The following is a 14,973-nucleotide window of genomic DNA, read 5'->3' on the forward strand; positions in this document are numbered from 1 at the left end:
ATTATTTTCTAGGAAGAAAGGGAGAGAAGGAGAGACGGAGAGAGAGAGAGAGAAAAGAGAGTCATTTGAAAGCATAGCTTTGCCTTTCGAAATTGGAACTCGCCCTTCTGTTTTTTCTCCCGCCGGTAGAAAGTTTCATTCGCGAATAACAAGTTCTGCCGAGGGATAAGGCGAAGAGAAATTAGAAAGAAAAAGAAAAAGAGAGTAGGGTGGGACAAAGTGAAGGCTGGTCATGGACGAGTTTATAAGTTGGGGTTCACACAGGTCAAGAGCCTTTTCAGAATGCTAAATGTTCAATTCTCGATATTTTAACTTTCGAATATTTTTGAGAATCGAAACGATTTTGCGATTTCTCCTTTAATCCTCCATCAAAGGGAAGTCTCTTTTGAAAATATCATAAAAATTAGCCTTATAGTTTTACTTAGCGCGAATAAGAAAAAGCTTATCGAATCTCTCCGACTCTCTTTTTATACCAATTCACCCTCGGCAAACGTAGAATCCTGACTTTACGATCGGAACTTTCCAACGCCATGGATCTTCCCACCCTTCGAGAACTCTTCGAGAACCGAAAAGATTTTCCCGAGCGATCGCACCCGAAGAAAAGGGAAGTATTAATCTAATTCACCCTACTCCCTCCGGCAGCCATAATTTTTACTTGTTCCTGAACATCGATGAAAAGATTTCGTCTTTTCTCTTTCCTCTCTCTCTCTCTCTCTCTCTCTCTCTCTCTCTCTCTCTCTCTCTCTCTCTCTCATTCCTTCTTTATTTCTTTCGTACCTTATCGTCAAACTTCAAAATCCTCGAATATCTAGAAACGCGAAGAGTCCCTTTACAACTCCGTAGCTTTTCCAAAAGTCGTTCGTTCGGATCGCGTTTTCGACGTCACCAACTTCGAAGAAGTCGGCCTTAATATTCCTCCTTTATTCCAATAGAAGATAGTTTCTCTTTCTTTCGAGTAAAGTACGAGCCGTACCTTCGGAAAAGTAGAGTTTTTAAGAAAAATAAGTAGAAAAGAAAGAATGAGAGAAAAAAGTAGGATCGAAAGAAGGAGGGGAGAGTCTTGGCATAACATAGGAAGAAGGACCAAGTCCTAAGAATCGCGTGATTCTTATTCTCCTTCTCACGCGATGCTCGTTTCCTACTATCGACCTTTCATCTTGGCCTGGGAGGAAAGGCTTTCCACCCAAAAGACCTACCCAGGAGCACCGACTCGACTGCTGGCTCACCCTTGGAATCTTTCGATCTAGGTCGAGCCTTGATATCTATCCTAAACTATCCAATTCAGGTAAACGGGCGCCCAATTGTCTCGACCGACTGAAATAAACGTTGGATATACGAAGTGGCTCGAAGGTGAGGAAACATTGAACGAGAGATTGCAAAGGGCGGTGGAGGGCGGGGTGGAAGAACCTTCTCGAAAGATTGCGCTAGTCTGTGCGCAACTCTGTCTTGTCCGTGAGAGCTTTCGGATCAAGGATTTGGCGATTATCGAAAAACGTAAATGGCCGACGCGTGAGTGGCCTGCGAATCTACGGTTCTTCTCGATCGAACCTGACTACGTAATTCGTTCGAGCCATTGCCACTAATGCTCTTGCAGTTCGTCGATTCTAATTCGTTACAATCGAGCTTTTCTACCCTTCTATATTTCTTCCTTTCTTTCTCTCAAACTCTGGCAGATCGGATCCACGAAGGCTTCTCCGTCGATTATTCTTCGGTATCGGCGAACGATTCGTTACACCTCGCGCATGTTTCCTTCGAAGAGCCCGTTCATTGAGCCTCTCGATCACGAAGCCAGAACGAGGATGGATCGTGGTGTATAGGGCTCTGCCACTTGGCATGAATACGTTCAGGGAAAATGTTATACTAGTAACTTCCATCTGATATCGTGGATATTATCTCTTTGGAAATTGGATTCGAAGGAAATTACTTTTGGATGTTAAAACGTATTGGATCTTTCAAAAAGGATCATCAGATTCATGTTTCATGAAATAACAAAGAAAAGAGAACAACGATATTTCTTTTTATTGTTTTCGATCGGCAAATATCTTTAAATAGGATACCACTCGAGCGATACGAGCGACGAATTATCTTTTAACGATTATCGCGATAACGAGCTTCCACGTAATCAAGATTTTTGATAAGATCGAAGATTCGATATAATTTCATTGTATCCCATACCGAGCGGATAACGATCAACGAAGATCCGAGATCTTAGGTAGGAGGTAGCGTCTACCACTCTAGTGGAAAACGAGGTGGCATTGTGGATTGCATCTGGCCAATGCTCCAATCAAATACAATCGTTCCCAATTGTAAGTGGTCCATAGAAGCCATCCTCTTTCCGACCCTTTAGAATTTGGCACGTTGCAAGGAGATCGATATATGTATCTACGTGTTTCGAGGTCGGAACTTACTCCAAATACTCTAGTCACTGCTACGATTGGATATCGACGCGACTATACCTGTATCTAAATATATACGATCATTATGCAAATATTATCTTGAATTCACTTTAATCGTTAAGCAGCCGTACGCACTTGTGTACGTTCGTGCGTAGTATTCAGTCAACTGAAATTCTACTCTCACCCTCAAGCCCTGGGAGGCCCTTTTCTTCTTTTCCTTTGGAGAGGGAGAAAGCTATGCGCGTGGCTTCTGCCTCGACGACCTAAACGATGATTATTATTATTATTCTTTCTGCCGGTGCTGCTGCTCCTGTCGTTGCTCCTGCCGTTGCTCCTGCCGCTGTTATGCGTAAAATGGAATTGATCCCTGAGGCGCGTATCATAAATCTTTGTCTCGAAATAAAACTCTACTGGATTGATTGCACGTTGGAGACGCGTGTACTACTTTTTCGAGTTAGAAATATAAAATAAACATAAAGAAGGAAGGAATGTGAAGAAAATCCGTTTTAATTGAAAAATATAAAATGTCTAAGATTCGATTTTTCTCGCTTTGGGAGGATGAAAAATCCTATCATTGGTGTATAATCCAAGGCCAGGAGATTATCGGTGCAGCATTAGAACAAAGGATTCGTTAGGTATGGCCATTAATCAGGCACGGGAACGATTTAATCGCTTCGCTCTCGATCGATCGACATTGCGCTCTCGAAGCGTAACACCTGATACTGAATTATTATTGGAATTGACTTTTCATGTTTTTTTATATCATCGAAATCACAAATTTAGGAATTTTATTATCGTTCGTTTTTCGAGGCCTAGATTGGAAAGAATTTATTCAAAAAATGGAACTCTTTGATCGAAATTATTCCGATAGTTTTAGACGGAACCAGGTTTAATTACCGAATATATAGCGGAAAATCAAGAGAGAGAGAGAGAGAGAGAGAGAGAGAGAGAGAGAGAGAGAGAGAGAGAGAGAGAGAGAGAGAGGGAGAGATTTCGTTAATTGATCGAATGTATGCCTTATGAAGACGAAACGTTGCATGATATCGTCGTGGCTGGAACGTTGCCAACGATAAACTAAAGACGCATTTCATGCTAGCGCAATAATACTAACTGCCTTCATATAAGATGAATTGTAAATGAATTCGACTGTTTCCACAGTGAGAAGCTTCATTCAAAATTGGATTATTTGCAAAACTGACGGCCTCGTTTGCGAGTTCTTTTCAAAAATTTTCACAATTCAATTTTCTTTCATAAAAAATCCAAGGTCTTGGAAATTTCGCGAAACAATTGGTAAGCTCAAGTCTTATTTAATTTTTATGCTAAAGTGTATGGATGCTGTATTTTTATCTCATTTCGAAAACCCAATGAGGAAAATTCAATCGTGATAAATCTTTTCGCGAGGAATCAGGAAAGAAATGTTATTGCGAAAGGCGTGTTCTGTCTCTCTCTCTCTCTCTCTCTGAGAGGTTCGAATACGATTTATTTGATTCCGTGCCAATTGGTACTCCGTTGCGGATACTAATCGACTTAACGTCCATTTCACTTTACCTCGAATGCGTAGCCCATTCCCAAGAACTTTTTTCTTCTTTATCAGGATGCGTAGAGCTTTTCAAACAATTCGATTTATTAACTTTATGTAACTTCGCTGTATTTAATCCGTAACGAGGGAGTACAAAGGATTGGAAATTTTGTATATTCGTAAAGATTATTGGTGGTTATGTAAACGGAAAATATTCTAGCAGTTTAATTTTACGTTCGTTATTATTTCGATCAGTTTTCAATTATTTTCGATTTTCAATTATTTTATATAGGTACCTACGGTACATTGAACTTTGGAAGAAAATTTTGGAAGAAAATAAAGAACATTTGGTAATGACGTTACGATATTAATTATACTAATACTTACATATTTTAAATTATATTAAAAACTAAACGAGCTTTATCATAGACTATGTATTGTAGAATGAAATTAGAACAAGCTGACGTATTGTACTAATTCCGATGTTATTTCTTTAACCTTTCAGAATGACACGATGCAAGTGGTTTGGCAGTATCACGCGAAGGAACCCGCTTCAGTGGCTGGTGTTCTGCCTGGTCATGGTGCGGTAAGAGGATCTAGGCCATTGTATTTAGTTCAGAGAGATTCACAGCCGAAACGTTCGTCTCACAATCAAGAGAGCGAGCCCATACTGAAGACCTGGGACGTATTGAATCACCAGGTGAGCTGTCCTTCGTTCATTTATACAAGAGACACTTATAGATAAGACATTGAAAGTAATATATTCATTGATCGATCCGATTCCTATGTTCATTCAATTTCATTAATTGAGTTCTACGTGGAATCCGCGAACGGTATTGATAACGTACGCATGAAACATATAAAATAAAGAGGACATTCTTTACGAAATTTTTGACGAGAAAAAAGGAAGAGGAAATGAAGAAAAAAAATTCGATAGAAAACGTTCTCATACAAATTCATCGGCTAAATTTCGCGAAAGGGCGAAAGAAAGACGATTAAGGAGTTTTAATTGGAGTTTGCCGAAGTGGATCACGTTAAAATGGCGTATCAGCTCAGGGAGTTATTATACTGTATAAGGTCGATATTCGTTATATAGTCGCGAACACCACAATTATCCTTCAATACCCTATACAACGAAGCTCGCACTCATAAAGACAATTTAAGGATGGATTTAATCCAAACTCGAGTTCTTCCGTATTTTTCTTCTCTTTTTCGTCTTAACCACTTATCGAACTATCGTCGGCGCGATACAACTTTAGCACGATTGATATTAAATGACACAGTCCTCGAACACTTCTTTTGAAACGATACCTTTTAGGATTCAGGCTTGAAAATAGAGAAATAATAAAGAGAGGTAAGTCGTGTGAGTAAGATTCTCAAGGCTCGAAATGAAAATTTAAACTGACTCGTGAAATTGTACGCAACGCAACGAATCGCTAAAATATTGTAGCTAATTTTATCAATTATTATATTACCGTCTTTAAAAACGAAAGAGTAATTGAACTTTTTCATTTAATCATTAGATTTTTGTACGTCTATTTCACAGCAGTTAAATAATCCTACGACTTTATGCAGTATCATCGTTTTATTATTTTTGCGAAATTTTACCTCCATTCATTCCTTTATCATAAACTACGTTTATTCCTTCTGTCTATCACAATTTGAGTTTCAGATTTTCTATACCTTCCTATTTAACACAACTCTTTGTTTTATCAAAACTTTTATTTTATTATCATAAAACTTTTTCCTTCATATTTTACGAATGTCATATACGAAAGTTTGTTATATTTACAATTTTATTCGCACAAACTCGAATCTATGAAGATTTTAGTAGCTGCTTGAAGAAGTATTTAAAAAAATAATTTCCAAGACGACTCGACGCAAAGTTTTGCTAATAAAATATAATTGACGAATACAATACGATACTTTCTATTTAAAAATTTTTTCCATATCAGTAGATCGTACAGGAGTTTCGGTGAGAAAAGGGAAATACAGGTGTAAAAATGGTACAAAGAATGATCAGTTTTCTTTCGAACTTCGTTGCTTTTTTCCTTCTTCGGTATCGTTCTGTTTTTGTCACGTGCCCTAGAGGTTGCATCGAGACGCATGCTGCACACACGACTGCATTTTCTACTGTATCCACGAACACATGGATGTACTTCCTCGATGAGAGTGCGTGTGTGTGTGTGTGTGTGTAAGAGAGAGAGAGAAAGAAAGAAAAATCTCTCGTAGCGATGTGGAAGCAGCGGTCGCACGTGAGATGAATGTTCGAACGCGTTTAACGTTCCGAGTATACGAGTGGATTTTTATCCGATGCAAGCCACGAAGCATTGTGCGGCACGAATTTATGACGACATAAATCTTAACCGGGTCACATCCGGCAAAAACTATTCGTTCATTAGCGTCGTCGGGTCATAGATTATCGGAAGAAACGAGAGAGAGAGAGAGAGAGAGAGAGAGAGAGGGAAGAGGAGAGCTATCGTCGAAATCGAACAATGCTAATTCCGCTTAGCGATGCCATCGAAAGGCCGTTTATAGTTTATATCGAATTGAATTTAGGCCAACCGAGTGTGTTACTCCAAACGGCTAATTCACCAGTGAGATAATCGCCAATTCATAGGTAACTCGTGTTTCATCGAATAGAATTCATCGAATAGAATGCAAATATTCATGGATGAATGAGATTTCTAACAGCGAAAATAAATGTCCAACTGGACGGCTTTTAATTTGCTTAAGGAATCAAGTCTGATTTTAAAACGCGAAAGTCCTTCTACCTTTACGTTTTTTGTAAAATCGTGAAATATTAAATTACCGAAATTTTGTTCTAATTGTCTATGTACGTACCGAACTTGCTCGTTTTATTCGAAGGAAAGATAAAAAGGGACTACTTTTCATAGGCGAATCGTTTCGGCTTATCTTTGAAAGAAACTTTCCGAGGTCAGGGTGAGAAGCGTTGGTGCTATCAGATAACTCGATGTGGCGCGTTTCGCAAACGCATTTCCACGCTGAAAACTCTCGAGCGTTGCGGTTTTAATTGTCTCGACGGAGCCATCTCTTCGAGCCAGTCGGATGACGGAGAAAGATAAAGTTGCCGGGAAGTTTATCTTCTCTCTTTCTTTCTTACGCGAATGCCTCTTGTTTCTTCTTTTATTCGCCTTCTTCTTCTTCTTTTTCTTCTTCATTCAATACCACAACTGCTCTCGTCTTTCTCGCTCTCATAAAAGGAAGTAGCCGACCGGTCAGATAACTTTCGTATCGTACCGCAATGAATATGTATTTCGAATGTACAGAGGATGACGAACAGAACGAGAACCAGAACGACGATTCCGTTTTCTTATACCGTTTTTAACTTGATACCAACATTCTTCTTCCCTTTGTTTCCACTTGATATCCAATTATGATAATTCATATTTATCCAATCTGCGTGCAGTACAATAAATATTTATCTGTTCATTGATCGATAATACATTTCTAAACAATTCTAACCATAGTAACGTCGTTGAAAGTGAATATATTATATATGTGTGTATATATATATATATATAAATCCTTACAATTTATAAATATGTCATGGTAAAAGGCTGATAGAAAGAAGATTACGAAGTAAATTTCATATATATTCGTTTCGTTTTTCGACAGAAAGAACGTTCGAGGATCCTTTTCTCGGTAATCTTGACATCGATAATTTGACAGAGACGCGTGAGAAAATCCATGCTGGCGTGTCTAAGCTTAAGGCGAAGAGTTGCGCGGATGTTACAAAAAATCGCAATTTTCTCGGTTGCGGAGGCGTCATCTCCGCGTTTGCCCTGCGGCTTGTTTCGTCGCAGGATCTTCGACCGACCGAAAGAGAGAGAATCCTTGTTTTCTTATTTTTATCTCGCATTCCGCTCGATACCGAGAATAGCTTCTCTTCGTGACCTCGTATAGATTATATTTTAAGGTAGGAATCTTTTTGGATTTAAAGAAAAACTATTAGCTTCGAATTAATATTAAAAGGAAGAAATTATTGGATAACGAATACCAATTAATTATTCAGTGATAATAATATTTGTTTCTCAGTTGGAATCTGTCAAAAGTGAACACATGACGTTCCATAAGAAATAGACAGGGCACCAATATTTCAGAGAATCAGACAAGAAAGAGAATTGTCACGTTTAAATTTTAGCTATCCAACACGTTCGAAATGTTCGAAACAATGTTCTGGTATGGTCGATTTTACTGCCTTCGACATTTTTTCTTTACCGTAACAAGAGACCATTCAATGCATTCCCACACGTTCTCACATAGATTAATGCTTATCATATCACATAGATTGCACGTTAAACAATTATCTTTATTATTAACGATTGTTTCACGATTTTTTGTTTCAGGTCATACTGCCAAGAGACAAGGATTCGTTACTTTGGTGTCGAATAATAAAAATGCCAAACATTAATCGCAAGCACCATGTTGTCAAGGTAACTCTCTTACTTTTCTCTCTCTCTCTCTCTCTCTCTCTCTATACTTTAACACATTTATGATGCCTTACGGGCGTTTCACGGAGAAGTAAAATACGTTAACCGAATATGAAATAGTTGAGAGAAATGGCGTAGAAACTACAGTATCGAGTTGTCTCTCTTTTGCACGTTTCCTGCAGGAGAGTCTTCACGGAAACATAAAGTACCGAGCGTGTATTGTTGTTGCGAACCTTTTTGTACGTTTGTGACAATCTTTACAAGTCAGAAGAGCGCCTCGTTTACTCTTGAAGAGAATAAGTAAAAGAACGAAGGTTACCGTTTGCGATGAATTTTCAACGAGAAAGATGACTTTTATTTTTCTTCGATAAGATAAGGAAAGAGAAACATAGCAAGTTTTATGAAATAGAATCGTCTTTAACTTATGATTCATATTGGGAAGACAAGATTTATTTATCCACCGAAAAAACGTGACGGTTAATTGTCTAAAAATTAATTTAATAGTTTTGCTTTATCGCGCGTTGAACCGCTTTCGAAGAACGTTTTTAAAGCAGGCGATGCGAGCGAATGTTCGTAATAAACGTGGCAATAATAAGGGGAATGATCGTAAAGCTCATAATACGCTTACCGAGCGCTTTATAACGTCCCCGGTGATCTCTCTTGCGTTACCGAAATCATTAATTTCTAACTATATCGCCATTTGACGTTTTCCAAATGAACGGCCAAAATTTATCAATCCTAAATGTCCTTTCTCCCTTCTATTAAATCATGCGTTCGCATCATGATACATGTGGCCAAGTGATTCAAAGATTTCTGAAGTGAACGAAAAGAAAAGGAAATTACAAAAGAAACAAATTATCCCGAAATATCTGTAAGTTTCTTCTTGAAGTTTTATCGATTAACCGCGAGGGAGAAAGCCATTGTTATATTTATTTTTATATCTTTCTTTTCACGACTCGCGATACCTCGAACAGATTCCCCTGAGTTTCTAGGGAATAGAGAGTGGTGCAGCAATATACTCGTAGTTGACCTAACGCCAGTCAGCTAGGGTAGCACCTGAATCTCGAACTCGATCGAACGTGACCCAACTATGCGATGCGATGCGATTGCATTGTGTTCCATCCTGACAGAGAAACGAGGAGAGACAATTAGCGTTAACTCTAGCGATAACTCTAGTGTTTAAAGTCGAATCTTCAACGTAGAAGTACTTAATTTACTATGCACGAAAAAAGAAAGACGCTAAAAAGAATTTAAATCGTATAAAACAATTATTTGAAATAATATATTTCTTTAATCGCCGTTGAACCGTTCAATTATTGTATAATCTTGCGTACATTTTTAAATTGTAGTACGAGCCGGTCATCGAACCCGGGAAAAACACGTACTTGCACCATATGACTCTGTACGAGTGTCCTATTAATAATCCTCAGCTCGAAGAGGCCTCGAAAACAACTGGCAGTACTTGTTATAAAGACGACAATGCAACGCAATGTAACACGATCGCTGCTACATGGAGCTTGGGATCTGAGGTATGTTAAACCTTTATTAAAATATCTCGTAGAAATGATCTTAGATTATTATAAATCATTTGGAAGATTTGAGAAGAAAGACATTTGAAGGAACGAAATAGACGTATGCGGCACGTTGATAAAGAAACATTACGGTGTCGAACGTTATAGGAAACAATTGACAATTGACAATTCGGGCGCGAGAGCACAGCGCGTATATCGATTTTCATCTATAGTCCACCGCAAAACCACATCTCGTGGTCATGCGAGAATGGTAACGCGAGTATCCTGCGAAGACGCAACAAATAGCGAAAATCTCACGAACGAAAGAAATTTCGATCTCATTATATCCCTTTTTCTCGCGGTATCACGCATTCGATTTTTCCTCGAACCTACGTTCCGTGAAGATTGAGCGCACTCGGTGCTATATCATTCTAAAAATTCAAGCTTTCCGTATTTTTCCGAAACGGATGGGTCAAAAAATTGCATCGTGCGATCGTCTACTTTATAATTAACTTCGCAGACTTTATACTTAAAACATTATATACGCTTGAAGCAATAAGATTAAGATCGTTTATGATCCCCGAAAATCGAGTAACAGAAAACTATGAAAATATTTCAAAGGGGCACGTGAGTCACCCATTAAAATTCATAGTCTTCGGAGGAATAAAAAGGAGAACGTTGTAAGGGTCTAATAGGAACGTCTAAATTCTTTTTTGCTTCGGAAAGAACAAAAGTTTGCATAATTGCTCTCTATTCTTTTCGTTGGCAGGGCTTTAATTATCCGCCCGAGGCTGGCTATGCTTTGGATCCTGACAACGGTTCGCGTTACTACATGCTCGAAACTCAATACATCAATCCTCAGCAATTAGTAAACGACAACTTGGTAGTCAGTGACAGCTCGGGATTGAGATTGTATTACACCGATCAACTGAGACTTCACGATGCCGGTATTTTGAGCATAGGCATTGATCCTAATTGGAGACACATTATACCACCTGGACAGCCCGAAGTAGTCTCCGAAGGTCACTGCATAGCCGAGTGTACCGGACAAACTATACCTAATAGCGGGATAAACATGTTCGCGGTAATTATGCATACCCATCAGCTAGGAAGGAAAATCAGATTCAGACAGATTCGTGCTGGGGAGGAACTTCCTCCGATCGCATCGGATACCAACTACGATCCAACATATCAGGAGTATCGCAAGCTTCAACGTCCCGTTAAAGTTTATCCGGTAAGTATGCGCGTTGATATTTCTTCAAATTCGTTAAATTTTTACTATCCGCATATATTATTATTATTATTATTATTATTATTGTTATTATTATTATCACGAGGGCAGTTTTCACTTTCCATTGTTCTCAACGATCGCGATCTTTTAATTTGATACCTTTTGAACGACCACCTGTAGAAGCGAAGATAAAACGTAAGTTAGGCCGAAGGAATAAAAGTTAAAAAGAAGGGGAGTTTTTCGTTGAGAAAAATGGAAGAGTATGAAAGAGTAGTTGCGGTTAGATCGACAGCTGGGAGGAAGCTGCTTAGATATATCGTTTGATCGTTTTACAGGGCGACCACTTAGTCGCGGAATGCACGTACTCGTCCGAGTCCCGTTCAACTATTACGCTCGGAGGTTTGATGACGAGACAAGAAACTTGCCTGGTATCCGCTCTTTATTATCCTCGGATCGAACTATCGATCTGTTATTCTTTGCCATCTTTGCCGACCGTCTTGCAAAGCCTCGGCGTCCAGAAAGTCATCCAGTAAGTTCATTGTGACATCATTTTTCTATCTTTCCTCATTTTATCCCATCCAAAAACGATGTTACTTCTTTTATTTCGTAAGCGTCGCTTTGGAAAGTACAAATCTACTTTAAAAATTGTCACTCGAGTTGACACGAAGAAGAAATTCGTAGTTCGATGATATCACGAGCTCTTTCAAAATCGGTAGAGTCGTCGAATTGGCCGAAACTGCTTGATGATAAATTGGCGCGACACACACTAGTCAACGCTATTACGAGAGGTTTGTACGAGTCCTATGTAAACGGACGAGACGATTGCCAGCTTTTACTCTCTCCCTCCCTCCCTCCCTCTTCCTCTTTGATCGGTTTAAATTGGTCATTAGGGATCAACGCGTCCCTTAAACGCACGCGAAGAACGCACGAGCACGCTTTAGTTTCAATCGGGTTACGTAACGTACCGAACATGCTTACAGACGATATTTCCACGAATAACGTTGTGAATCATGTCGCGTATATGTCTACGCATGAACTTTCTTCGAACGAATATCGAATTAGTTTACGTCAGTAATAGCGTCCAAAAAAAGAGAACGAACGAGTATACTTCGTTAAAATTCAATTACAATCGTTAAATGTACTTCTATAATGGATTATTCGAGTCTTCCCGAATCGAAAGCCGTCGGCATAGTATTGACGAGTAATAAAAACGTGACAAAATTTTCCTTTAATTCTTTTTTTCAGAGATTTGACTTTAGTGAAAATCCAGGAACCTAAGAGCCTTTCCGGGATGACCTTGGAGGATCGTCTTATAAGTTACGACTGGGAAACGAGTTTCCAAAGCTTCCAAGAAGCTACCAGGGTTGGTACGTTTATGCCACTGTGTTGGACCAACAAGGGCGTCCTACAGGGAACGGAATCGCTGGTAGCGCACTATCCGCGAATTCTCTACTCCTACGAGGAGTCCAATTTAGCTTGCTCGGACATGGGCTATCCCATGGACGCTGAAAGCGACGAAGCAAACGCGGTCGAACGTGGACAATTGGTACGAAGCAAGGTATCGAGAAGCAGCGAAGGACCAACCGCCGCAAGTTCTCCTTCGATTTCTGGCCCATACTCCTTGCCACTGATCCTTGGCACAACCCTATTAATAGGACTCGCGGCTGGGCTTAGGTGAACTATCCTGATCGGAATTCGCGCGATCGTTCCAAATTCGAAGAGGCACTTTCGAGGATCCGCGGTGTGAGAAATAAAGAAAGATGAAATAAAAGGTAGTAGAAGCGAGCTAAGGGCGAAGGCGGAATAAAACGAAGGAGAGACTTCTTCCGCCTTTGTCTCTCGCTCTTGGATCTTCGATCGGGCTCTCTCAGAGACCAGAGTCTGCTCCGTTCGATACCGTTTCCGTTTCTCTCCCTTCCTATCTCTTGTGGATCGAGCTAGTTGCGGATCATCGCGGATCATCGTGAGATCGCGCGGCCCGTGAGTACGTGCCACGAGTCCTTTTGGCACTTGTCGCTTAAACTTAACGCGACACGTTAAGAACATTTCTTCTCGACGTTTATCCTTGACGAATGAGAAACGGCTCGGGCTTTCATATATTTCGGGGAATAATTTGTCAAACTATCATTCTTTTCGAGCTATTATTCGTCGCGAAGAAAGTGTCTATGATTTTTCTTGTTTCTATTTACTTACTCAAAGTTTCCCCTCATGAATCGAAGCTCGAGTCGATAAAGAAGATTTCAATATCGCACGGATCTCGTTACGATCGCGTTTTTTTAACCATTATTATAGATTTACGTTCCTGCGATGTTATCGCGTGCAATTTCACGTGAAAGAATCGAATGCCTTTCGGCCTTGAGAGAGAGAGAGAGAGAGAGAGAGAGGGAGGGATGTTGGAAAGAATCAAGAAAAATTCTCCATGAATATCCGATATTTTCATAGGGCTTTAGTTTTCTATTCCGAGGAGACGAGATAAACGTCGATAAAATTTAAGAATATCTCATTGACGAAGACCCTGACAAGTGGAGAAAAAGAAATAAATGATAACATTTATTTTTCTGTTTTCTTTCTTTTTTCTTTTTTCTTCTTTTTTTTTTTTTCACCGTAAAACGCGTCGATAATAGAGAAAAAACCGTTCGTTTTATCCTACTCGAGGAAATTTCTGAGATAGTCTCACTTTGCAGCTCGTTCATGATGGTTGCATAACGTATGCAGAAATAGCGTACACTTCCCTATTCCAGATCCTTCTTCGTCGTACCTTGCGTAATGTCCCAATCGAAGAAAATCAATGACGGGTTAACATTCCTAAAAACGCGCCGATATAATTTCCGATCTTTTTTATACGAGCAAGAAAACTCGTCGAAAAATATTTCGAATTGAATCAAGTTTTCTTAAAAAAGAGTTCTCTCTCATGCAAACGCAAACATTTTTATTTTCCTCCTCTTTGAAATATCTACCTCTTTCTCTTTCTTGCTTATTGAACGTGAATTTTTTTTTAATTGAAATTTCAATCGACGATGCAAAAAGTTTCCTCGAAACGATCCCGTAAGCAATGAGAAAGACAAATTTACATCGTAAAAGCTTCGACATTTGATACGACCACGACGATGCGAATTTATTCGATCTTAGTCGAAAAGGCCGAAAGGTATTCTACGCGTAAAGAGATCCACCGTAGATTCTCTTAAATTCGTTTCCTTTTTATTAACTTCTTTGGAAGAAGTATCGAGATAAAGATTATTGTTGACTGTTTATTTGCCGATTCGGAAGTCGAACGAAATATCTCTCTATCTCTTATTAATATGAGAACGTAGCTTTTTATTCGGTAGATCTACTTTTCGTAGGCTCACCTCGGAAACGTTACGAATCTCTCGCCATTTACGTTTCTCCCCGATTCGTTCGACTTCCGACTCACGACTGTATATTTCGTTAATTAGGCTACGTTGCAAATGAGTTTTTACAAAATCGTATAAACATTGGTTGATTTGCACACACGAACACATAAATACACTCACGTAAACACATAGACACACGACGCAGGGCGATGTTTTCTACTTTGTAAGCTCTTTCGTGTATCTCGTTATACATTACTTTTTGTTAGCTCTTGTGTTACTTAACCAACGTTTATATACGGACATATACACGAACGGATATATGCATATAAATATATAGATATATATAAATAAATATATATATATATATACATATATATATATATATATATATATATATATATATATATAAATACAAATAAGACAATTATCTATTCGACGACTCTGTGTAACATTCTGTACAGTTTATTAATTATATGTAATATTGTTAAAAGCGCTTTCCACGTTCGACGTGTCGAACGAACGAATTATTA

At 39.0% G+C, this 14,973-nt stretch overlaps 1 protein-coding gene across 9 annotated transcripts in view; it reads left to right on the top strand.

Moving 5' to 3' along the window:
- The window catches only part of olf413 (DBH like monooxygenase olf413), a 270,504-nt gene extending 255,743 nt beyond the window's left edge, over positions 1–14,761 (top strand). For all 9 annotated transcript variants that reach the window (XM_085658301.1, XM_035870402.2, XM_035870400.2 and 6 more), the window contains 6 exons: positions 4,421–4,615; positions 8,286–8,372; positions 9,719–9,898; positions 10,650–11,114; positions 11,447–11,640; positions 12,357–14,761. In XM_085658301.1, the coding sequence (XP_085514427.1) occupies positions 4,421–4,615; positions 8,286–8,372; positions 9,719–9,898; positions 10,650–11,114; positions 11,447–11,640; positions 12,357–12,789 (1,554 nt within the window). In that variant the 3' untranslated portion in view covers positions 12,790–14,761. The remainder of the gene's footprint in view (positions 1–4,420; positions 4,616–8,285; positions 8,373–9,718; positions 9,899–10,649; positions 11,115–11,446; positions 11,641–12,356) is intronic.
- The last annotated feature ends 212 nt before the right edge of the window (positions 14,762–14,973 follow it).

The sequence above is a fragment of the Vespa mandarinia genome, chromosome 7, assembly GCF_050613455.1.
Source record: "Vespa mandarinia isolate Hongniang chromosome 7, ASM5061345v1, whole genome shotgun sequence".
Lineage (NCBI taxonomy): Eukaryota > Metazoa > Arthropoda > Insecta > Hymenoptera > Vespidae > Vespa > Vespa mandarinia.